Below are 27,043 nucleotides of genomic sequence, written 5' to 3' on the forward strand. Positions count from 1 at the left end.
AGGTCAAGACAGAGAACTGGTGTTTATTGGTAATAAATGGAATGTTTTTCAGTAGTTGATTGCTTTTTTGCAAAATTATCTGGATAAATTAAGCTCAGACCCTTTCCTTAAAAGAAACATTACTTATATTGTTCAGTGATAATCTCGTTGTGGTGTGACTGGCGTAGTTACATCATCTATTATGTATTTAATAATGGGTATAAATGAATGTTGGTAGGATTACTTTTTTGTATTCTTTATTATAAAAATAACGAAAAGCCATTTAGTGAAGCTATAATCGTTTTATTCCAGATGTTCATAGTACAGAAAGCTTCACGTCAGCAACTCTACCAGCTGCTGATTGTTGTTCTGCCTGGCGAGATGACGGGGGGTGGCACCACTGTCATCTCTCGCTCCCCTATCAGCTCCTGCCTCCAGCAGCACAGCCACAACCTCTGTGTGCCCATAGGCAGCGGCCCTGTGTAGCGGCGTCCACCCATCCACATTGCTGGCGTTGGGGTCAGCTGAGGCCGCGACCAGCAGCCGAACCACAGCTGCATGGCCAAACCTTGCAGCTGAGTGCAGAGGCGTGTTCTGCACGTTGCTCCTGGCGTCCACTTCTGCTCCACCCTCCAGCAGACATCTCACCGCCTCGACGCGTCCCTCCACTGCTGCCCAGTGCAGAGCAGTCGTCCCCTCCGAGCCCCTAGCCCCCACGTCTGCCCCTGCTGCGAGCAGTGCCTGCATCTCCCCCACTGCTCCCTGCTTAGCTGCCTGGATCAGCCTGCTACCTCTCTCCGTTCTAGAAAGTGTCCTGCACAAAACATCGAGATTCTTCCACTTTACTGTAATCGCACTGTAAGTAGGCTGTTTAGGTTTTTATATTGGTAACACCACGTAGCGCTCCATATGAAAATCACTGGCTGTGCTGTGTGCAGTCTGTGGCTGGGTGGCATTGTTGTAATATTCACTATTGTAGTGTTGGGCAGTTGGCTGTTAACAGCGCATAGTGTTGCGCAGTTGGAGGTGAGCCGCCAGCAGTGATGGATGTGGGGAGAAAGACGGCAGAATCTTGAGAGCGGACGATCTGGATGTGTGTCCTTCAGAGACAGTAAATTTGTAATATTGGATATCATGGACTGATATATATATATAATGACTTTTGAACACTATTAAGGTAAATACATTGTTTGTTCTCTATCAAAATCTTTCATTTGCTAACTATGCCTATCAGTAGTTAGTGCCCTGAGTAGTTTGAATCTTTTATTTAGCTGGCAGTAGTGGCGCTCGCTGTATTGCAGTAGTTCGAGTAACGAAGATTTTTGTGAGGTAAGTGATTTGTGAAAGGTATAGGTTAATGTCAGTCAGGGCCATTCTTTTGTAGGGATTTTTCAAAGTCAGATTGCGTTGTGCTAAAAAAATATTGTGTGTCAGTTTAAGCACAGTCATGTATAATTTTTCTAAGGGGACGCTTCATAATCCTCAGGGGGGTACACGCTTACTTTGTGTACCATGTGTTTGGCTAGTACAAGAAGTCCTAGCTAATATGGTATTTGCTGATACAACTTTACACATCAGTACCATATTTCTCTAACACATAATTACACAGCTATCTGATCATTTAACTGAGAGAGACAAACATGTTTTTTTACTACATCAGTGACACATGTTTACACAATTACACAGTTGGATAACTTCACACTTATGAAATTGTATTTTGTCTGCACTGTGTGAACTGTTCATATTTTTTCGGAACCATTGTGATACTATGAGAGCTTTGAATGATATATTTGGTATAGGATCACGATTTTTAAAGTACGATTGAAGTAGATGACACTACTGAAATGAGTAGAGAATTGTTTTAGGTTTTGAAATTATTGCAGAAAGCTACAACATTTTTGAGATTTGACTGAGTTTTTATGATGTTATTATTACGATGACAATGTGTGTTATGCTGTTGAGATATTTTTATGATCAATAAGCTGAGAATCGTACTTTAAGAGTTATGAAATGTGTGTAAATGCGTGAATGTATCACAATGCAGGCGAAAATTTTTTCCACACTGTTATATTCATAGGATTTTGTTTCTACACATTTGCAATGCAAATTCTCGACCTGTGAAATTTTTATATGAGACTGTCACTGTAGTGCACACTGGTGTCGTAAATATTTCGGTAAGAAAGTTAGGTGACCACCTGCACGTAATGCGTCGTGGGCACCCAGCTGCGCGACAGTCGCCTGGAGAAAAGCCATTAGTGTGTGCCTTTCAGAGGCACAGGTGGAGAAAAAAAAAGAGGCCATTATCCTCACTATTGACATTTCTTTGTAGAAAGCATCGCAAATAGGACACGCTCAAACTTGAAAACATATGATTATACTGTGGAGCTCTTAATTTATGATATTTACTAAAATGCCTAATGAAATGATGAGAAACATTTTACATCTATTGCCTTTATAGCTGAGAGAATTTTATGGCTTTTGGAGACGCCATTTGCCTAGTGAACGAGTTTCATATGTTGCTTTATATATATATTTGCTCATTTTGTTTAATATCAAGTTTCTAGCTGCAGCAGCATTGGTTAAAATAAAATTTAATAGATGTACTAATAATCACTATTTTCTGTCTACAGACCTAGTAAAGAATAATTTTAAGATGTACTTTCGTAGAAAAGACAGCACAAATAGACATTTCCCTTCACAGGAATTGCAAAAATAATTTTTTAACAGGTTGGTAACTTGTCTGCTAGAGTAAGTCAAGGTGATGCATCACTCTAATGTTAAGATGTGACATAGGTATTAGACATGGTCATCTTTACTGTAATATTCTTTCTGCTTGAGCTTTGTCATGTTTAGATATTAATTATTGCATTTGCTGCTGCTGTTTGCCAGGCATAGTGCTACTAAATTTCACTTTATATTACTCTGTTCAGCCAGTTTTACTACTGATTTATTTTTCTTGTTTGCTGCATATTGCCTTATATTAGTTGTAATATTGCAGTTGCTTTGCTAATTTATATTTTTTGCTGCTTGCTTTGCCAATTTGCATTTTTTGTCATTGCTGTTTGTGTTAACTGTTTTGTGCTGCTGGATTGCCTCGTCCCTTAGTTTATGCATCTGAGCTCAGTAGATGTAAGTTAGCTTAAGATGGGGTAGGCTATATAAGAGAACGGGTTGCGATGAATTGGAAGAAATGCATTGAGAAGCTATAAGAAAATGGTTTGGCCAAAAAAGTATTTTGAAAGAGGATATGAATAAAAAAAGTAGGGTTTAGGGACAACAGGTTTAGGTAGGATTTTCTTGGAAATAAATGATGAGGTAAGATAATGGAAAATAAATAATGAGGTAAGAAATATGTGAACATATAAATACAGAAAGCATGCTTGGAGAGGATTTTTTTGGTGGAATCAAATGTTGAAATAAGACGAAAGATCTATGGAATGAAGTTTTGGGTTGGACTGCAGTACCAAATGTTACACTGAAAACAATCCCTGCCTTTCCACCTGTGTTATTCTGCTATGTGTTTGTGTACTCTTGTGTATCTGTGTTTTTCCTGTCTTTATGTGTTTAGCTAATAAGATTTATGTTGTAGAATTTTTCTAGTACTAAGCTACATTCACTATGATGAGGAATACTGTTATTCTCAAACATAATTTGCATTAATAATATGTCATTTTCTTTGTAAAGATGTTTACACATTATTAATTCTGTTCTGCTTCAATTCTCATGTGTGAAATCAATGTTCCAAAAACTATTCTCATTATTTTATTTATTTACTTATGTCACAATTCCTATAACACTGATGTATATGTCTATTTCTATTCTTTTATAAAGCCTGTACTATTATCTGTGTTGTTATGTTCTTTAATGATGTATTTTGCACCTTTGTTATTGTATTCTTATGTTATAAAATTGTAATTGACACCAGGTCATCAAATTAAGTAACTTGTAAGTTACATTTCACTGCACACGTTTCTGTTGGTCATAGTACATGGACAATATGTGAGAAGTAGGGACTGATAGTGTTCACACATGTGTTGATAATTCAGCAAGGGACTGATTAACAGCATCGCCAGTTCTAAGGACAATTCCAAAAACTTTGTGAGTGCACAAGTGGTGGTTTATGGACTTGCTATATTGTCTGCAAGACTCTTCGATGGTGATTGTGAACCTGCACAGTTGCAACAGATGCTGCTGGCCATCTCTACAAAGACTACAGTGGGTCTACACCTTTCATGACCCACCAGGACCATTATTTCTACAAGGAATGCAGTGGGTCTGCACCTCTGGTGGCCCACCAATACCGTAATCTCTAACAGGACTACAGTGGTCTGCTCTGTGATGACCTACCTACCAATATTCTTCAGAACTTCGACTGACTCTGCTGTGGGTTTGCTCTGTTGTGGCCCATTACCCGTTTGCATGTTGGGTGAGCATTGGCCACTGCCCAAAACAATTTGTAAAATTGTTTGTGGGGAGCATGGGGGTTATGTAAGTAGGCTGTTTAGGTTTTTATATTGGTAATGCCACGTAGCACTCTGTATGAAAATCACTGGCTGTGCTGTGTGCAGTCTGGGATTTTTGAAAGTCAGATTGCGTTGCGCTAAAAAAATATTGTGTGTCAGTTTAAGCACAGTCATGTATAATTTTCAACACATACGAAATGGAGAAAACTGTATTAGAAGTGACACTGAGTAGTTTTGAATATAGTGACAAATTAGAAATCTAGACTTTTTCCTTCTAATTCATAGAACATTCTGTAAGTCAGTATAGCAGATTCATCTCATCAAAGTCTTCATCCAACACTCCATCGAAAAAACATCTCATCTCATAACCAACTTTTAATGATTATACGAGCAGCCAACAAACTGAAATGGTTTCCGATCCTTTTAGTGCTTTCCTAAGAGTCATGCTAATGGAGCTAGACCGCCATTATCTGCCTATGGAGTGAGCATTGGTTCACAAATACCTGCAGTTTCACATGGAATGCTAACAATGGTAATACTTTGTTTTAATACACCCAAGTCCTACAAGTGGTCATACAAGTGTACGCCAAGTCCATAACTTAAGAGTTGGCCAGGTATGGAGCAACCCAAGTGACTCACATACAGACATCGATATTTGTTTTTGTCACCATTGCTGTTGTAATGGTAATCAGTGCCAAACTGCTTTGGGTTAGTGACACCAAAACACATGCAGTCTACATGTTCTCGTTTATACTTTGCATTATCTTGAACCAGCACTTTAATTATCATCTAGTTTTCCCATCAGCATGTACTGTTTTCCACCTTAAAACGACAAGCCCTTGCTACGATGCATTACTAAAACAGACACACTGACTGTGAAGTAGTAGTTTGCAGGAAGTTACACATCGAAGGCTACAATGAATGAAGTGCCAAGGTAAGTTCTACCAAACTGCACTTCATTCTTCCCTATAGAATGACAGCTGTCTGAACATCTTCTCTGTAGGCCATGGTTACTATCACGCAATTTCAAAACATGAACTTTGGCGTGGTGTTTTGGGGGTACTGCTATACTGCTAAAATAAAGTATCAATACTTGGAATTGCATGTTGTTGTTGTGGTCTTCAGTCCTGAGACTGGTTTGATGCAGTTCTCCATGCTACTCTATCCTGTGCAAGCTTCTTCATCTCCCAGTACCTACTGCAACCTACATCGTTCTGAATCTGCTTAGTGTATTCATCTCTTGGTCTCCCTCTACGATTTTTACCCTCCACGCTGCCCTCCAATGCTAAATTTGTGATCCCTTGATGCCTCAAAACATGTCCTACCAACCGATCCCTTCTTCTAGTCAAGTTGTGCCACAAACTTCTCTTCTCCCCAATCCTATTCAATACCTTCTCATTAGTTATGTGATCTACCCACCTTATCTTCAGCATTCTTCTGTAGCACCACATTTCGAAATCTTCTATTCTCTTCTTGTCCAAACTAGTTATCGTCCATGTTTCACTTCCATACATGGCTACACTCCATACAAATACTTTCAGAAACGACTTCCTGACACTTAAATCTATACTCGATGTTAACAACTTTCTCTTCTTCAGAAACGATTTCCTTGCCATTGCCAGTCTACATTTTATATCCTCTCTACTTCGACCATCATCAGTTATTTTACTCCCTAAATAGCAAAACTCCTTTACTACTTTAAGTGTCTCATTTCCTAATCCAATTCCCTCAGCATCACCAGACTTAATTCGACTACATTCCATTATCCTCGTTTTGCTTTTGTTGATGTTCATCTTATATCCTCCTTTCAAGACACTGTCCATTCCGTTCAACTGCTCTTCCAAGTCCTTTGCTGTCTCTGACAGAATTACAATGTCATCGGCGAACCTCAAAGTTTTTACTTCTTCTCCATGAATTTTAATACCTACTCCGAATTTTTCTTTTGTTTCCTTTACTGCTTGCTCAATATACAGATTGAATAACATCAGGTAGAGGCTTCAACCCTGTCTCACTCCTTTCCCAACCACTGCTTCCCTTTCATGTCCCTCGACTCTTATAACTGCCATCTGGTTTCTGTACAAATTGTAAATAGCCTTTCGCTCCCTGTATTTTACCCCTGCCACCTTCAGAATTTGAAAGAGAGTATTCCAGTTAACATTGTCAAAAGCTTTCTCTAAGTCTACAAATGCTAGAAACGTAGGTTTGCCTTTTCTTAATCTTTCTTCTAAGATAAGTCATAAGGTTAGTATTGCCTCACGTGTTCCAACATTTCTACGGAATCCAAACTGATCTTCCCCGAGGTCCGCTTCTACCAGTTTTTCCATTCGTCTGTAAAGAATTCGCGTTAGTATTTTGCAGCTGTGACTTATTAAACTGATAGTTCGGTAATTTTCACATCTGTCAACACCTGCTTTCTTTGGGATTGGAATTATTATATTCTTCTTGAAGTCTGAGGGTATTCCGCCTGTCTCATACATCTTGCTCACCAGATGGTAGAGTTTTGTCAGGACTGGCTTTCCCAAGGCCGTCAGCAGTTCCAATGGAATGTTGTCTACTCCCGGGGCCTTGTTTCGACTCAGGTCTTTCAGTGCTCTGTCAAACTCTTCTGGCAGTATCTTGTCTCCCATTTCGTCTTCATCTACATCCTCTTCCATTTCCATAATATTGTCCTCAAGTACATCACCCTTGTATAAACCCTCTATATACTCCTTCCACCTTTCTGCCTTCCCTTCTTTGCTTAGAACTGGGTTTCCATCTGAGCTCTTGATATTTATACAAGTGGTTCTCTTCTCTCCAAAGGTCTCTTCAATTTCCCTGTAGGCAGTATCTATCTTACCCCTAGTGAGACAAGCCTCTACATCCTTACATTTGTCCTCTAGCCATCCCCGCTTAGCCATTTTGCACTTCCTGGCGATCTCATTTTTGAGACGTTTGTATTCCTTTTTGCCTGCCTCATTTACTGCATTTTTATATTTTCTCCTTTCATCAATTAAATTCAACATTTCTTCTGTTACCTAAGGATATCTATTAGCCCTCGTCTTTATAGCTACTTGATCGTCTGCTGCCTTCACTACTTCATCCCTCAGAGCTACCCCCATTCTTCTTCTACTGTATTTCTTTCCCCCATTCCTGTCAATTGTTTCCTTATGCTCTCCCTGAAACTCTCTTCAACCTCTGGTTCTTTCAGTTTATCGAGGTCCCATCTCCTTAAATTCCCACCTTTTTGCAGTTTCTTCAGTTTCAATCTGCAGTTCATAACCAATAGATTGTGGTCAGAATCCACATCTGCCCCTGGAAATGTCTTACAATTTAAAACCTGGTTCCTAAATCTCTGTCTTACCATTATATAATCTATCTGATACCTTTTAGTATCTCCAGGATTCTTCCAGGTATACAACCTTCTTTTATGATTCTTGAACCAAGTGTTAGCTATGATTAAGTTATGCTCTGTGCAAAATTCTACAAGGCGGCTTCCTCTTTCATTTCTTACCCCCAATCCATATTCACCTACTACGTTTCCTTCTCTCCCTTTTGCTACTGACGAATTCCAGTCACCCATGACTATTAAATTTTCGTCTCCCTTCACTACCTGAATAATTTCTTTTATCTCGTCATACATTTCATCAATTTCTTCATCATCTGCAGAGGTAGTTGGCATATAAACTTGTACTACTGTAGTAGGCTTGGGCTTTTTGTCTATCTTGGACACAATAATGCGTTCACTATGCTGTTTGTAGTAGCTAACCCGCACTCCTATTTTTTTATTCATCATTAAACCTACTCCTGCATTACCCCTATTTGATTTTGTATTTATAACCCTGTAATCACCTGACCAAAAGTCTTGTTCCTCCTGCCACCAAACTTCACTAATTCCCACTATATCTAACTTTAACCTATTCATTTCCCTTTTTAAATATTCTAATCTACCTGCTCGATTAAGGGGTCTGACATTCCACGCTCCGATCTGTAGAACGCCATTTTTCTTTCTCCTGATAACGACGTCCTCTTGAGTAGTCCCCGCCCGGAGATCCGAATGGGGGACTATTTTACCTCAGGAATATTTTACCCAAGAGGACGCCATCATCATTTAATCATACAGTAAAGCTGCATGCCCTCGGGAAAAATTACGGCTGTAGTTTTCCCTTGCTTTCAGCCGTTCGCAGTACGAGCACAGCAAGGCCGTTTTGGTTAGTGTTACAAGGCCAGATCAGTCAATCATCCAGACTGTTACCCCTGCAACTACTGAAAAGGCTGCTGCCCCTCTTCAGGAACCACATGTTTGTCTGGCCTCTCAACAGATACTCCTCCGTTGTGGTTGCACCTATGGTACGGCTATCTGTATCGCTGAGGCACGCAAGCCTCCCCACCAACGGCAAGGTCCATGGTTCATGGGGGGGTGGAATTGCATATCATTCATTAATTCAAACCAAAATGACGAAGACACCACTTAATGATTAATCCTACATGAGAAACAGTCTGAGCTCACAGTCAAGATAACAGAATTAGATGAAACTCCTCTAGCACAGTGACCGAGCCAAATATCTCACGAAATATATCAGTGCAGTGTTTTGAACTGAATGATTGTTGTCGACGAAGTTCGTATGTGTGCAGTTTTTAAGCAAAACTGTAGAGAAAACGATAAGAGAAAGTGAATTTTTAATGCTTTGAAAGATTCAGTTACAGGAATTGAGAATGTCTCGATATTCATCGATGTGTTTATTTGTCGCCGAATCCATAAGTCGCCATTATGTACACTGTCATGAATGGGAGAACTGCTGGTTACCAAACTCTTTTGTACGCCTTCTCCTGCCATAATTCCTCAGCGTGAAGGGTGAAGCTGTCCTTAGTCCACACTTCTTGCACACCCCCAAAGTTTGGCGTCCCTGGCAGTCCTAGTAAACACACATAAGGGTACAAGAATCGCCTCCCACTGTAGATGACGTATGTGGCTGTTCAGCTACAGATTTAAAGCACAGAGTTCCCCTCCTCTTAATAGCAGGTTACACCGAGCCACAGAAGCACCTATGCGAATGTCCCAGAATGCTGAACGTAGGCTTCCCGTATGTCAACCATCCAGATAGTGTAGGACTGGAGCAGGGGTTCTTTCATTCGAATCAGTTGCGAAATTTGTGCCACAGTATGGGTAATGAATTAAATCGTACTGAACTGCATATGGTGATGCACTTATCCAATACCTTATTAGATCTGACACCAAGTGGCATCTAGTATTAATATTTACCATTTAAATGGTTAAGAAAACAATCTGACAATGCTGAAGACTTCTCCCCTTCTGCTATTTATATGAAACATAATTTCTCGGTCTATTACTCTCATCCAGATTGTGAAAATGCATAGATTATGAGCGTTATATTTCACTTACGAAAATAGAGTAAAATTTTATTCTGAATACTACAACAATCTTAACTGCGGAAACATGGAGATATAAATTGCATTGTTTTTTTTTTTTTTTTTTTAAATATTAATATCATATTGAAATATGGCTTCCCGTCTAAGACACAAGTTGAAAATATGGTCACTATTTTTTATTTACTTAAATTTGCCATATTTCGTTACAGTACCTTTTCCGTTAGACGTTTGCAAGGCAATATTAGTCTTGGCTTCAGTTGTCTAAGTATGATTCCACAATGCATCAATGTCAGCTGCAGAAATGACGTGGTTCAACGTGTTTCTCTCATTTTGGTGTTTCAAATACAGTTTCTTCAAATGTAGTTTCTTCTTTTTAGTTAATACAAAAATAATAGTAACATAATTCAAAATTATTTATGACTGCGACCTTCACATTGTTCTTCCGTCAACACACACCAAGAGTTAGCTGCCGATTGACTATAGTCAAAGACGACTCCAACGTCAAAGATATTTTACACAATTCACAAGTTTCCACTTGTAATCAGTCTCTTTGCTATTCTTCGATACATTTTCTAATAGTAATCAATATGCTTTTACTCTCAAAAACAGAAGTAAATTAACATATAATAAGACAAATTATAATAAATTCTGACAAAAATATAAGAAAACATTTACAATTCGGTATCGACAAATACGGTAAAAAAATAACATCTCCCAGATCCATTACAATATACAGGGTGGTCCATTGATCGTGACCGAGCCAAATATCTCACGAAATAAGCGTAAAACGAAAAAACTACAAAGAACGAAACTTGTCTAGCTTGAACGGGGAAACCAGATGGCGCTATGGTTGGCCCGCCAGATGGCGCTACCATAGGTCAAACGGATACGAACTGCGTTTTTTTAAATAGGAACCCCCATTTTTCATTACATGTTCGTGTAGTACGTGAAGAAATATGAATGTTTTACTTGGATCACATTTTTCGCTTTGTTATAGATGGCGCTGTAATAGTCACAAAAATATGGCTCACAATTTTAGACGAACACTTGCTAACAAGTAGGTTTTTTAAATTAAAATACAGAACGTAGGTGTGTTTGAACATTTTATTTCGGTTGTTCCAATGTGATAGATGTACCTTTGTGAATTTATCATTTCTGAGAACGCATGCTGTTACAGTGTGATTACCTGTAAATACCACATTAATACAATAAATGGTCAAAATGATGTTCGTCAACCTCAATGCATTTGGCAATACGTGTAACGACATTCCTCTCAACAGCGAGTAGTTCGCCTTCCGTAATGTTCGCACGTGCATTGACAATGCGCTGACGCATGTTGTCAGGCGTTGTCGGTGGATCACAATAGCAAATATCCTTCAAGTTTCCCCACAGAAATAAATCCGGGGACGTCAGATCCGGTTAACATGCGGGCCACGGTATGGTGCTTCGACGACCAACCCACCTGTCATGAAATAGGCTGTTCAATACCGCTTGAACCGCACGCGGGCTATGTGCCGGACATCCATCATGTTGGAAGTACATCGCCATTCTGTCATGCAGTGAAACATCTTGTAGTAACATCGGTAGAACATTACGTAGGAGCCGGCCGGGGTGGCCGAGCGGTTCTAGGCGCTACAGTCTGGAACCGCGCGACTGTTACGGTCGCCGGTTCGAATCCAGCCTCGGGCATGGATGTGTATGATGTCCTCAGGTTAGTTAGGTTTAAGTAGTTCTAAGTTCTAGGGGACTGATGACCTCAGAAGTTAAGTCCCATAGTGCTCAGAGCCACCCATTACGTAGTAAATGAGCATACATTGCACCGTTTAGACTGCCATCGATAAAATGGGGGCCAATTATCCTTCCTCCCATAATGCCGCACCATCCGTATAACCCGCGAAGGTGGCTGATGTTCCACTTGTCGAAGCCATCTTGGATTTTCCGTTGCCCAATAGTGCATATTATGCCGGTTTGTGTTGGTGAATGACGCTTCGTCGCTAAATAGAACGCGTGCAAACAGTCTGTCATCGTCCCATAATTTCTCTTGTGCCCAGTAGCAGAACTGTACACGACGTTCAAAGTAGTCGCCATGCAATTCCTCGTGCATAGAAATATGGTACGGGTGCAATCGATGTTGATGTAGCTTTCTCAACACCGACGTTTTCGAGATTCCCGATTCTCGCCCAATTAGGTTTAAGTAGTTCTAAGTCCTAGGGGACTGATGACCTAAGATGTTAAGTCCCATAGTGCTCAGAGCCATTTGAACCATTTTTTTGCTTTCGTCGAGTGACGTGTGTCATTCAAAACACAACACGGGCCACCAGCAGTGGTGGTGCCAAACTGCTACATCCGGCGTAGACGACTTGGTCATTATATTTTGTACTATCAAGGTGGAAGTTCTTTCATAAAGTAGTGTTCGCGATCCAGTAAGTGGACACTGTTTCGTGCTACGCTCTGTAGAAGTCTTGTTTCATGCAGACGCTTGCACACCAGTATACGATACACAGAGCACGCCAACATATAGCGTTCCTGATTGCGTATCAAATTACTGATCCTGGAGCAATTGAACAACAGGAGGTATTCAGTGACATTCCTTAACAAAGCCAGTGGCCAAAAGATGTACAGTGATAATTAGACATATTTACTGGACGTCCGGGTACATGGTTAGCGGTGTATTTACTTATCTGAAAGTGGTACAATACATTGTCCCTCAAGATACGTATACTTCTGTTATCTACTGATGTTGCATGTAGCTTCTAAATTACAGTGCATCTACAGGTCATGAACGTGCACATTTGACGATTGCAGGTAATGAAACCATGGAATCATTGTATCAATATATAGGAAGGAATGTGTTTTCTTAAGTCCATTCAAACGTTTCACAACCCATTACCAACATTAAAATATTTTTTTTTGCTCCCATGTTTCTACTGAATAGTTAACAGACCGCTTCATTACGCAATTCTTGCATTCTGCTCTAATAAATTTTAAAATGCATGTTGAACAGTCTCACTGTCGTTAGTTCTAGAACTGTTGTTGTGGTCTTCAGTCCTGAGACTGGTTTGACGCAGCTCTCCATGCTACTCAACCCTGTGCAAGCTTCTTCATCTCCCAGTTCCTACTGCAGCCTACATCCTCCTGAATCTGCTTAGTGTATTCATCTCTTGGTGTCCCTCTACGAGTTTTACCCTCCACGCTGCCCTCCAATACTAAATTGGCGATCCCTTGATGCCTCAGAACATGTCCTACCAACCGATCCCTTCTTCTAGTCAAGTTGTGCCACAAACTGCTCTTCTCCCCAATTCTATTCAATACCTCCTCATTAGTTATGTGATCTACCCATCTAATCTTCAGCATTCTTCTGTAGCACCACATTTCGAAAGATTCTATTCTCTTCTTGTCCAAACTATTTATCGTCCACGTTTCACTTCCATACATGGCTACACTCCATTTTATACTTTCAAAAACGACTTCCTGACATTTAAATCTATACTCGGTGTTAAGAAATTTCTCTTCTTCAGAAACGCTTTCCTTGCCATTGCCAGTCTACATTTTATATCCTCTCTACTTCGATCATCGTCAGTTATTTTGCTTCCCAAATAGCAAAACTCCTTTACTACTTTAAGTGTCTCATTTCTTAATCTAATTCTCTCAGCATCACCCGACTTAATTCGACTACATTCCATAATCCTCGTTTTGCTTTTGTTGATGTTCATCTTATATCCTCCTTTCAAGACACTGTCCATTCCGTTCAACTGCTCTTCCAAGTCCGTTGCTGTCTCTGACAATTACAATGTCATCGGCGAACCTTAAAATTTTTATTTCTGCTCCATGGATTTTAATTCCTACTTCGAATTCTTCTTTTGTTTCCTTTATTGCTTGCTCAATATACAGATTGAATAACATCAGGGATAGGCTACAACCCTGTCTCACTCCCTTCCCAACCGCTGCTTCTCTTTCATGCCCCTCGACTCTTATAACTGCCATCTGGTTTCTGTACAAATTGTAAATAGCCTTTCGCTCTCTGTATTTTACCCCTGCCACCTTCAGAATTTGAAGGAGAGTTCTAGAACTGTGTAAGTATTTATTATCCAGGTAAAAATTGTATCGTGTTTCACATCATAGTGAAGAGCATTGACAATGAAGTCATTTAGCAAATTTATTAATTCACTATCAGATAGCAATACTTCTTTCATAAAGACAACTCTCTATGTTTTCTACCGTTGGTCCTTTATTTCCAAAAAGTAAAGTGACCTTTAGGATGGAATTACGCAAGAGCTGCTCCATGCTGAACGAAACACATTACTCAAGACACCTGCAAAGAACTATAATCTGTAAGGTGTCGCTTGCAACTGTCGAGGCATACACTGGTGCAAACATCTGCACTCAACCACACCCACAACAGGACACGAACGATTTCCTGCTAATCTCGAGCAAGAGCTTTAACTGTTGCGCCACCGCTGTACGTCTTCACACATAATTCCAGCATTTATTGCGACTGATGTTTTCACACATGATTTCCGAACTAGGTTCTCATATGCCTCTTTTTTTAGTGAGATAAGCCACAGTCCTCAACCAGTGTTGCTGTTTTCAGAAATCCAGTGAGAAACTCTGATGCTAATATTTAGAAATCAAAGGTGAATATGAGTGACAATGAAAGGCAGAGTCGGTAATGGTTGAGGTAACTGCTATTGGTAGGCATGAGATCCAGGTTCAATCTCAGTGTGGCAAAAAAATTTTCAACGGTTGTCCGCTTGGTAGCTGGATGGTAACGTGTTCGCCTACCATGCAAGAGGGCCTGGGTTCGATTCCCGGCCAGCTTGGAGATTTTCTCCGCTCGCGGACTCGGTGTTGTGTTGTCCTCATCATCATTCCATACTCATCACCGGCGTGCAAGTCGTCCAATGTGGCATCGAATGAAGTAAGACTTGCACTTGGCGGCCGAACTTCCCCGATTGGGGCCTCCCGGCCAACGATGCCATACGAAAATTTCCGTTTTATAACAATTGTAGTGTAGTTACAACAAATATTGCCTGTGTTCGTCTGTGAAAATGGACTCGATAAGCAATCTCAGCTATTTGTAAACGGGATCTACCCCGCATAACACTGGGTGCGTTTTGTATGAGTGAAGGTTTGACCTCCTCATATTACTGCCTTTTCCCATGTGGTTTACAGTAATTCGCAGCAGCATCCAGCAGCACCAGCTAAAGCTTATTCTTACTAGGAATGAATTTAATATAAAGGAGCTTGCTTGGGTCCTGTTAACTATTAAATAACTTGTGAGAAGGGATTTCATAAATTACGTCTACTTAAAACTTCAGAAATCATCATGATCAATAACAGACAATGACAATTACCTAAGTATCAATAATGGCTGAGTGCCAGATGAAAAAATTATTTCAGTTTCAAAGTTATATAACATTTAAGGCCCTGGGAGTAGACAACATTCCAGTAGAACTACTGATGGCCTTGGGAGAGCCAGTCCTGACAAAACTCTACCATCTGGTGAGCAAGATGTACGAGACAGGTGAAATACTCTCAGACTTAAAGAAGAATATAATAATTTCAATCCCAAAGAAAGCAGGTGTTGACAGATGTGAAAATTAACGAACAATCAGTTTAATAAGTCACAGCTGCAAAATACTAACGCGAATTCTTTACAGACAAATGGAAAAACTGGTAGAAGCCGACATCGGGGAAGATCAGTTTGGATTCCGCAGAAATGTTGGAACACGTGAAGCAATACTGACCCTACGACTCATCTTAGAAGCTAGATTAAGAAAGGGCAAACCTACGTTTCTAGCATTTGTAGACTTAGAGAAAGCTTTTGACAATGTTGACTGGAATACTCTCTTTCAAATTCTAAAGGTGGCAGGGGTAAAATACAGGGAGCGAAAGGCTATTTACAATTTGTACAGAAACCAGATGGCAGTTATAGGAGTCGAGGGGCATGAAAGGGAAGCAGTAGATGGGAAGGGAGTGAGACAGGGTTGTAGCCTCTCCCCGATGTTATTCAATCTGTATATTGAGCAAGCAGTAAAGGCAACAAAAAAAAAAAAATCGGAGTAGGTATTAAAATTCATGGAGAAGAAATAAAAACTTTGAGGTTCGCCGATGACATTGTAATTCTGTCAGAGACAGCAAAGGACTTGGAAGAGCAGTTGAACGGAATGGACAGTGTCTTGAAAGGAGGATATAAGATGAACATCAACAAAAGCAAAACGAGGATAATGGAATGTAGTCAAATTAAATCGGTTGATGCTGAGGGAATTAGATTAGGAAATGAGACACTTAAGGTAGTAAAGGTGTTTTGCTATTTGGGGAGCAAAATAACTGATGATGGTCGAAGTAGAGAGGATATAAAATGTAGACCGGCAGTGGCAAGGAAAGCATTTCTGAAGAAGAGAAATTTGCTAACATCGAGTATAGATTTAAGTATCAGGAAGTCGTTTCTGAAAGTATTTGTGTGGAGTGTGGCCATGTATGGAAGTGAAACATGGACGATAAATAGTTTGGACAAGAAGAAAATAGAAGCTTTCGAAATGTGGTGCTACAGAAGAATGCTGAAGATTAGATGGGTAGATCACATAACTATTGAGGATGTATTGAATAGAATTGGGGAGAAGAGGAGTTTGTGGCACAACTTGACAAAAAGAAGGGACCGGTTGGTAGGACATGTTTTGAGGCATCAAGGGATCACAAATTTAGCATTGGAGGGCAGCGCGGAGGGTAAAAATCGTAGAGGGAGACCAAGAGATGAATACACTAAGCAGATTCAGAAGGATGTAGGTTGCAGTAAGTACTGAGAGATGAAGAAGCTTGCACAGGATAGAGTAGCATGGAGAGCTGCATCAAACCAGTCTCAGGACTGAAGGCCACAACAACAAACAACAATTACATTTAATAACCGCAGCATATTTATTAATTAGATTTGGAGAATAATTATTATTATCTGGAGGGTAAGAAGCAAAACATGGGATTATTGCAAACTAGGACTGACAATCACGAGCGAAACCAAATGTTCAAACGTGTGTGAAATCTTATGGGACTTAACTGCTAAGGTCATCAGTCCCTAAGCTTACACACTACTTAACCTACATTATCCTAAGGACAAACACACACACCCATGCCCGAGGGAGGACTCGAACCTGCGCCGGGACCAGCCGCACAGTCCATGACTGCAGCGTCCTAGACTGCTCGGTTAATCCCGTGAGCCTAACCTTCCAATTCCTTTTGCGGTATGCTGGAGAATTTTACCTTGAACTCCATTTTCAAGCATAGCTAAGCCATCTAAATCTCTCCTGGCCATATAAATGAAATCAGGCCTTGAGTGTGGTGAGATCTGCCGTCACCGACGTGAGGACAGCAAGACACGTCTTCTGTCTCCGAGTTCTCGACCGACACTACTGCTTCCACTCTCGCAGACAGACCTCGTCTCACAACAATCCAATGCAATGTAATGCAATGCAATGTTTCGACCTGAGATTGTTACTATCGATATCTGAGTGCTTAATTATTTCCAATCTGACACAATGAAAAGAATAGCCTTAAGTTTGGTATAGTGTTTTCAATGTAATGGAGTTCCGACACACTCCTCACATGGTCACTACACATGTAAGTGTCTGCGCGTGTGGGGCTGATCTGTTATTCTGTGCAACGGATTAAACTGAGATGTACCCTTTACCCCGTGGCTCCTGCAAGATGCAATTTCCACCCACCCCACACTACTATAGAAATCAGACAGACGCTCCTAACGTTCTAAAAAGAAATGCCTGAAAAACTTTCAGCAATAAATATCTTCTGGAGTCGTCCGCTGTAAGGAAATGACACAAAAATTCACAAAATTTCTTTCGTAGCTAGTGGGATACTTGGGTACTGGAGTAGTGCTAGTTAGTGTAAGAAAAACATGAAACTAACGAAAGTTATTATTTATTTTGCAAAAATTCTGAGAAATCACAATGACACTTTTAGTTGTGAATTGAACAAGTTATATCCTGGTTCTTTTCGGAATGTGAAGTTACTTTCCAAGGATAGGATTCGCTAATGAAATTTCTACACAAAGATTAAGATGGTAGTTAACTTGGCAGAATGGCTGAGAGGCGGCGCCTACTCAACTTGAATAATTATCCTTTAGAATGTTGCTAGGTACGGTCGAGGCTGTAGGGTGTGAAATGCAGTGAAGTGTAGTGTTGTGGAAGAAATACGGGGCTCGCAATAGCTGTAGCGCACAATACCGTAAGCTGTGATGACTGCTGTCTGCTCCGCTCGCTGTTGACAAATAAGATGACTCTCGTTCTATATGGATTGACCTTCGCCAATCAGACTCTCCCTATGCCTTGATGAAGTCAAGGACTCCTATTCGCCCCTAGTCTAACTATTGGAGTGGTACACCGGTGAGATAACCAGTCCACCGCGATGCCACTCAAAATTCGCTCGCAGGCGTTTAACTATAACTCTGTCCGTTCACACCACATAATAAGTGTGTCGGCCAACACAGTGAACAACGCTTAATCACAAGGACTCAATATACAGTTGCACTTCGATATGCTCTCGACAGAGGTGCTGTAAGGTGTCAGGCAAATCCAACACCTTCCATGAAAACCCTGACATGATAAGCAAATCCAGTAGTATGTCACATAGCTCCGAATAAATCGTGACATTAAATTAATCAAAGTAATACGAGTAACGAGTGAGCAAATGGAATACCACAGACTAACACAAGAATGCCTAAATGCATGTCATACCTTCCCACCGTGAGACAGACGCAGTTCCGATGGGAGAAACGAGAACAGAAGCCGAGAGCAGAACCGCGTTAAGCGAGAAGGCCCTACGATAAGGGACGGATGGACACCCACGTCGCCAGCTAACCGCTATGACCACACCACACGCAAGTTTTTAGCGTGATACTTTTTCGCGTCTCTGTTACGTTAGGTCCACCCCCCAGCCCATGTTAAAAGCTAGAGCCCTCCAGAAGAACAGTATAGATCTTACGATAACACTAAAAGGACCACACCAGCTGCAAGTTTTAGCGTGAGACTTTTTCACGTCTCTGTTACGTTGCAAACTTTAAAAACATTAGTCAAAATATCCACGGGTGTGCTGCCGGTCTATAGTGTCCAACGGGCACAATATTTCGGCGATCATACATGTCGCCATCATCAGGTGAACTGACGGACTGAGCTCCTGTGAACGTGCCGGCACGGAGATCCGTACGCTATGGCTGCTCAGAGGGAACTGGGTTCGGTCGCGGCGGCGGCCGATTCAAATACCCTCCGCCCGCGGCGCGCTCCCTCCGCCGTCCGCGCCCCGCGCCATGGTCGCGCGGTGGAACAGATTGCGACGGCGTCTGAGATGACGTCGGAGTGATGGCTCTGTCCGCCGTGGTCGTCACAACTATACGTTTGCTCGATTTACTCTTTATTAACCCGATCGCTGGTTCCCAAGCCTTGCTAAGATTATAGCCACAGTCACGGTTTATGAGGTCGTCATTGGTGCGAATTTCGATGGCCTCTCTAACAACGCTGTCCCAGTATCTCGACGTCTGTACCAGAATCCTCGTGCGGTCATATTCCATGGCGTGATTTTCCGACAAACAATGTTCAGCGACCGCCGACTTGCTCGGATACATCAGGCGAGTGTGCCTCTGGTGTTCACGGCATCGATCCTCGACGGTCGCCGCGGGCGGAGGGTATTTAAATCGGCCGCCGCCGCGACCGAACCCAGTTCCCTCTGAGCAGCCATAGCGTACGGATCTCCGTGCCGGCACGTTCACAGGAGCTCAGTCCGTCAGTTCACCTGATGATGGCGACATGTATGATCGCCGAAATATTGTGCCCGTTGGACACTATAGACCGGCAGCACACCCGTGGATATTTTGACTATCAAATACGCCGGGAGAAACTCAAGAATTTAAAAACATTGCCCCACCACGAAAAGTATAACGTTTCTCATTGGATAGACAGAATTTTTGTAGGCAGAGCTTAAGGTTAACATTGAAACCCTGATTGGTCAGATGAAAACACAGCCAGATAGTTTTTTTTTAACCAACTTTGGTAAATGGTAGTAAGGAGAAGTTAGGAGAGAGTTGCTTCCGAGACGGCGAGGTGAGCGGAGCTGTGCTGCCCGCCGCCCCATGACGAACACCGACAAGGTAATGAACGCACGCGATGCCGCATTTTTGAGCGCATAAAGCTTCACTCAGAACTGCAGAAGTCTCATCTGTTACACCCCCTTTTGCGTAATACTAGTGTCGATCGTCAATTAAAGCTCATGGTGTTCACATTTGCCACTTGAAGTAAAAATCTGAAACGCAATGATTTTTCTGTTATATAGTTATTGAGAAGCCACATCAGCCACTGTAATTTACGACAAGTTAGATAAGTAATTAAAGATAATTGAGGGTCACTGTAGACCATTTTGATAGTTTTCTCTCTTATGAAACTTAATTTTAACCTAGATTATAGATGTGATATGGCATTCGATCCATTGTAGAACTTGGAAACCCATTCAGGGAATATTCGTTCACATTTTTGTTGAATGCAGTTGGTTTTTACCATCCCATATTAAAACATTTCCTTTTATCAATAGTGCAATTTATAAAGAATGTTTTGTGAGTAGAATAAAATTTCCAGTGGTAAACTTAACTGCTTTTTCGACGTTATTTTACCAGCTAACTAAAAATAGGAAAGCCTTGAACCCCTTCCACTAAATTTAGTTAGTATTAAGATTCTTTTACAGGGAGTGCAGTGGAGCTGACGCTGAAATCATTAAGTATTTGGTTACATCATCGCTAGTCTCACTGAACTCTTCTGAATTCTTCATGTCATGTGTGGTCTGACGTCTCCTTACCAGCAACAGGTCCCAGGTTCAAACTAGTCAATTCCCTAAAAAACACGCTCAGAGTGTCTTTGCATGTAAGTGGTAGGGAGACATTATATAGAACAAACAGACACCACACAGAACGTTTAGAGTGCTCTCCCAGTGAAGTACTGAGGAGAGACTTGTTCCTCGCTCTTTCGAGTACACGTACGAGCGCGCATGCTCTCGTTACGTGTTCTCGCTCCAAGAGCGACAACGGAATGGTGCCTCTCCATGCCCGACGTGAAGGGGTATATCTCTCGGTCTCTTCCATTGTTCCTTCAGCTCAAGGCGTCAGAAATATCGTCTTCCAATCAGCATTGCTCTTCTAAAATGGGAGAATGACGTTTCATTTAAGGCGACCAATCCGGAAGCTTGTAGCTTTGGCATTTGGCGTTTGCTGTCTCCCTGTGAAACTGCGTGCTATGTCTAAAGAATGCGTAGGCTGGCCACTCCCACACAATGTAGCTGAATTTGCTTTTAAGCCAAACACGTGATAGTCCCCCCTTTCCACTAGGGCCCACACTGTCCGCTACAGGCGGTCACCAGCCGACATATGCGGGGTCGTCCTCTGAAGGGGCTGGCGTCCCATTGTGTGGCCTCTCTCCCACACTAAAAGCTTTTGTGACTGTCGTGTCTGGAATGTACGTGTGTACGCCAGCCTCGAGTATTTCAACCACGGTGCGCTCACTTGTCAATTGCATGTCGTTTACATGAATTCATACAAGATTGACTTTATCTTATCGAGTTTGGGTTCGAATGAAGCGTCTTGATGTGCAAAACATGATTGTGAGGGTGGAACATGTAAGCAATGAAGGTCAGGAGACCACGACGTCTTACAAGTGTCGCAAAAGTAAATTCAAATTCTGTTGAACCACATATTCAAAAATGACACATACTCAATCCTACCCTTGATATTATTTTGTTTTAGTTTTCGCCCCTGTTACTTGTATTTCCACTTTTACTTCACCACTTCTTTCTTTATTCGTTTGCATAACACCTACACTATGTGATCAGAAGCATCTGGACACTCCCAAAACCATACGTTTTTCATATTAGACGCATTGTGCTGCCGCCTACTCCCAGTTACTCCATATCTGCGACCTCAGTAGACATTAGACATCGTGAGAGAGCAGAATGGGGCGCTCCACGGAACTCACGGACTTTGTACGTGGTCACGTGATTGGAGGTCACTTGGTCATAAGTCTGTACTCAAGATTTCCACACTCTTCAACCCGTGCGGTTCTAGGCGCTACAGTCTGGAACCGCGAGACCACTACGGTCGCAGTTTCGAATCCTGCCTCGGGCATGGATGTGTGTGATGTTCTTAGGTTAGTTAGGTTTAAGTAGTTCTAAGTTCTAGCGGACTGATGACATCAGAAGTTGAGTCAAACAGTGCTCAGAGCCATTTGAACCATTTTTGAACCACACTCCTAAACATCCCTAGATCCACTGTTTACGATGTGATGGTGAAGTAGAAATAATGAAGCGACACCTACAGCACAAAAACGTACAGGCCGACCTCATATGTTTACTGAGAGAGGCCATCGAATTGGTCGTAATGTGTAATAGGCACACATCTATCCAAACGATGACACAGGAATTCCAAACTGCATCAGGATCCACTGCAAGTACTATGACAGTTAGGCGGGAGGTGAGAAAACTTGGATTTCATGGTCGAGCAGCTGCTCATAAGCCACACATCACGCTCGTAAATGCAAAACGACACCTCGCCTGGTGTATGGAGCGTAAACATTGGACAAGTCTAAAAACGTTGTGTTTAGTGACGAATCACGGAACACAATGTCGCGATACGATGGCAGGGTGTGGGTATGGCGAATGCCCAGTGAACGTCATCTGCCAGCGTGTGTAGTACCAACAGTGAAATTCGGAGGCGGTGGTGTTACGTTGTGGTCATGTTTTTCATGGAAGGGGCTTCACCCCCCATGTTGTTTTGCGCGACACTATCACAGCACAGGCCTACATTGATGTTTTAAGCACCTTCTTGCTTTCCACTGTTGAACAGCAATTCGTGGACGGCGATTACATGCTTCAACACGATCGAGCACCTGTCCGTAATGCACAGCCGTTGGCGGAGTTGTTACACGAGAATAACATCTCTGTAATGGACTGACCTGCACGGAGTCCTGACCTGAATCCTATAGAAGACCTTTGGGGTGTTTTGGAACGCCGATTTCGTGCCAGGCCTCACCGATCGACATCGATACCTCTCCTCAGTGCAGCACTCCGTCAAGAATGGGCTGTCATTCCCCAAGAAACCTTCCAGCACCTGATTGAATGTATGCCTGCGAGCGTGGAAGCTGTCATCAAGGCTAAGGGTTGGCCTACACCATACTAAATTACAGCATTACCGATGGAGGGCACAACGAACTTGTAAGTCATTTTCAGCTAGGTGGCCGGATACTTTTGATCACATAGTGTATGTTTTCGCTGAGGGCAGTGCACTTGCATCCTGCTTCCACACCCAGTTTCTTTAGATATAATTCGCAAGATACGTAAATTTCACTGAAAGCAGGTATTATATTAAACATACCAAAACACAAATAATATTTGGAAAAGGATATAGTTTGTCTGGTACATTTCCCAAATTCACTACTGGCCATTAAAATTGCTACACCAAAAAGAACTGCAGATGATAAACGGGTATTCATTGGACAAATATATTATACTAGAACTGACATGTGATTACATTTTCACGCATTTTGGGTGCATAGATCCTGAGAAATCAGTACGCGGAACAACCACCTCCCCCGTAATAAAGGCCTTTATATGCCTGGGAATTGAGTCAAACAGAACTCGGATGGTGTGTACAGGTACAGCTGCCCATGCAGCTTCAACACAATACCACAGTTCATCAAGAGTAGTGACTGGCGTATTGTGACGAGCCAGTTGTTCGGCCACCATTGACCAGACGTTTTCAATTGGTGAGAGATCTGGAGAATATGCTGGCCAGGGCAGCAGTCGAACATTTAATGTATCCAGAAAGGCCTGTACAGGACCTGCAACATGCGGTCGTGCATTATCCTGCTGAAATATAGGGTTTCGTAGGAATCGAATGGAGGGGAGAGCCACGGGTCGTAACACATCTGAAATGTAACGTCCACTGCTCAGAGTGCCATCAATGCGAACAAGAGGTGACCGAGACGTGTAGCCAATGGCACCCCATACCATCACGCCGGGTGATACACCAGTATGGCGATGACGAATACAGGCTTCCAATGTGGGTTCATCGCGATGTTGCCAAACATGGATGCGACCATCATGATGCTTTAAACAGAACTTGGATTCATCCGAAAAAATTACGTTTTGCCATTCGTGCACCCAGGTTCGTCGTCGAGTACACCATCGCAGGCGCTGTCTGTGAGGCAGTGTCAAGGGTAACTGCAGCCATGGTCTCTGAGCTGATAGTCCATCCTGCTGCAAACGTCGTCGGACTGTTCGTGCAGATGGTTGTTGTCTTGCAAACGTCCCCATCTGTTGACTCAGGAATCGAGATGTGGCTGCACGATCCGTTGCAGCCGTGCGGATAAGATGCCTGTCATCTCGACTGCTAGTGATACGAGGCCGTTGGGATCCAGCACGGCGTTCCGTATTACCCTCCTGAACGCACTGATTCGATATTCCGCTAACAGTCACTGGATCACGACCATCGCGAGCAGCAATGTCGCGATACGATATACCGCAATCGCGATAGGCTACAATCAGACCGTTATCAAAGTCGGAAACGTGATGGTACGGATTTCTCCTCCTTACACGAGGCATCACAACAACGTTTCAGCAAGCAACGCCGGTCAACTGCTGTTTGTGTATGAGAAATCGGTTGGAAACTTTCCTCGTATCAGCACGTTGTAGGAATTGCCACCAGGGCCAACCTTGTGTGAATGCTCTGAAAAGCCAATCATTTGCATATCACAGCATCTTCTTCCTGTCGGTTAAATTTCGCACCTGTAGGACGTCATCTTCGTAGTATAGCAATTTTAATGGCCAGTAGTGTAACTGCAAGTGAGTGGTTCTGATGTGAATCGAAAGAAGGATGTGGATATGCCTTATCGACACTGGCTGAATCCCCATATCGGAATAAGAAATTGTAGAGACGAAATAATTTTTCCTGAAAACCGTACTCTCTGTTTTATCAAGAAATTCAAACGATATTTTTAATACAGTGGTTGGTAAACGTCCTGATAGATGGTATTACGAGTGTGAAAGTTGTTCATGTGTAGTGACGTAACTCACCGCAAGCGAGAGACTGCCGCCTCATCAGGTGGAGGGGTGTGGCGGGCAGCTGTGGGTGGAGCAGCTGCGGCAGGAGTCCGGCCGTGGTCGCTGTGGGGCTGGCGGCGGGTGCCGGGGGTGGCCGGCGCACTGTGCAGAGAGGGGCAATGTGTGGGTGAACGTACTCGCACGGGAACCCTCAGGTTGCTTACTACAGACGGCACAGCTGAGGGAGTGTCTCTAAAAGAAAACTGGATACATACTGAAAACAATAGCAGGTTGTCAGTGAACACGAATGACTTAACAGTGAACCAGTTTGCTTCTACACTCTTTCTCCTGCATTCTGCATACGCATAACTTGCCAACAAACTGTTCAAAATGATGCACAAGCTAAGTGTAAATAAAGAGCCAGCCAAATTGGTGGACTGACAGTTTTACTACATACTACATCAATAATCGCACAGAAATTACAAGGTCATGCATCAAACTTTCTCACACCTTTAAATGTACCACTGCGATCATTAGAGGCTATGCAACCGTATGTAGTTGATGAGCCAGGAACAGGACTATAAGAGCCACTGAAAACAAAACAAAAAAATTAACTTGGAGGAGAGCAGATTTCAAACTTAGCATGCTCTCTCACGATGTCTAACGACTACTGAGGTCGCTGGTATGGAGTACCTGGCAGTAGGTGGCAGCACAATGTACCTAATATAAAAAAGGTATGTTTTCGCAGGTGTCCGGATACTTAAGATCACACAGTGTATCTCTAAGTTTTTATATAGCCCATTTTTCCCGGCATGTCTTTATATCATTTGTGCAGAAGCTTGAGGCCAAAACCAAAGTAACAATAAAATAGAAGTAATGACTGAATAAGGATGGATAACTTAAAGGTCAAAACGGTTTTTGATATTACGTAATACTTGGTTCTTACGCGATTTTTTTATCTATGGTATCAGCTAATAAACACAGTTCAATATCAGAATTGGATGAAGTCAGTGAAAGCATCACCAATCGGTGACGGAGTGTTTTACAGGAGAGATTTACCCACGGGTAGTCAGCAACAAATATTGTAGCCTTGAAAATACGCACCACATAGAATTGGGAAACTCAGACGAGTAGCTCGTGTCGTGCTAACCTGGGACCCGGTGGTGCATCAGCGAGCAGTTGAGTCACTACGATCACGTCTTCAACACAGTTCCGCATCGCGTCAGCCCATCCCTCTGTGGCCATCACCTGGATGTTGCGGGCCTTTACGAAGGCGACGGCGGCCGTAGTAAGGTCTGGGCAGGAGTGCCTCACTGCCAGCACAGCCGCGGCTGCCGCGTTCTCAACTGTCAGCTGAGCGGCCACCTGCTGCTCGCAGATAGACTTCAACGCCGAGACTCCGTATTTGTCAGCAGCGGCGAGGAGCTGGGGGGCCATGCCGGGCAGCTGGGGGGCCTGCAGGGTGTACAAGTAGCCCAGCAGTTCCCTCAGCACCGGGCCCTCCACGTCTGCGATGCTGACCTGACCGCTGCTGGCCTCCAGCATGTCGTGCTGGAACATGGCCTGGAACACGGGGCTCCGGGCGGCCAGGACGGCCCGGTGCGCCGCCAGCCGCGTCTCCCCCGCCACCAGCGTCACCACAGCGGCTTCGCCCGCGTCCAGAAGGGCGCCGAGGCCCACGCAGGTGGTCTCTCGAACCTCTTTAATTGCTGCCATTGTGGATGAATCTGAAACACAGCGCCAATGAGCAGCCCTCTGCCCTTCTGCAACACCCTCAGTGCTTGTACGAGGCTATGAGGCTTATGCAGTGACAGTAAATGCCGGTTTCCACTACAGCGCGGCGTGTGGCAACGGCAGCGGCAAGCGTTTTCCGCTTTGATGCGGTGGCTCGCGGAATTGGCGTTCCCATCTGGAAGCGGCAGACGCCAGCGGTAGCCAATGATGGACAGCCACTGAGTTATGGGGCGGAACCCACCGAAACGCCCACTGTGTTTGATTAACTATATCTTACACTTACATGAAGGAAAGACGAAGTTGGGTGAAGACATACCAATTTTTCATTTTCTGTACAATGTACTCTTTCACATATTTCATTATTCATGTTTTCTCATTTCACCATAAACAGATTTCGTGACTACCGTTCATGATTGTTCACTATC

The 27,043-nt window shown here is 42.8% G+C and overlaps 1 protein-coding gene across 1 annotated transcript; it reads right to left on the reverse strand.

Annotated features, from left to right (window-relative positions):
• Positions 1–292: 292 nt before the first annotated feature.
• On the reverse strand, positions 293–26,400 carry LOC124720443 (ankyrin repeat domain-containing protein 39-like). The gene is made up of 3 exons (XM_047245795.1): positions 26,035–26,400; positions 24,918–25,046; positions 293–793 (listed from the first exon to the last, which is right to left on the reverse strand). The coding sequence occupies exons 1-3, from the start codon at positions 26,319–26,321 to the stop codon at positions 313–315; spliced, it is 897 nt and encodes a 298-aa protein (XP_047101751.1). The 5' UTR covers positions 26,322–26,400; the 3' UTR covers positions 293–312.
• Between the last annotated feature and the right edge of the window lie 643 nt (positions 26,401–27,043).

This window comes from Schistocerca piceifrons, chromosome 11 (genome assembly GCF_021461385.2).
Source record: "Schistocerca piceifrons isolate TAMUIC-IGC-003096 chromosome 11, iqSchPice1.1, whole genome shotgun sequence".
NCBI classification, from domain to species: Eukaryota; Metazoa; Arthropoda; class Insecta; order Orthoptera; family Acrididae; genus Schistocerca; species Schistocerca piceifrons.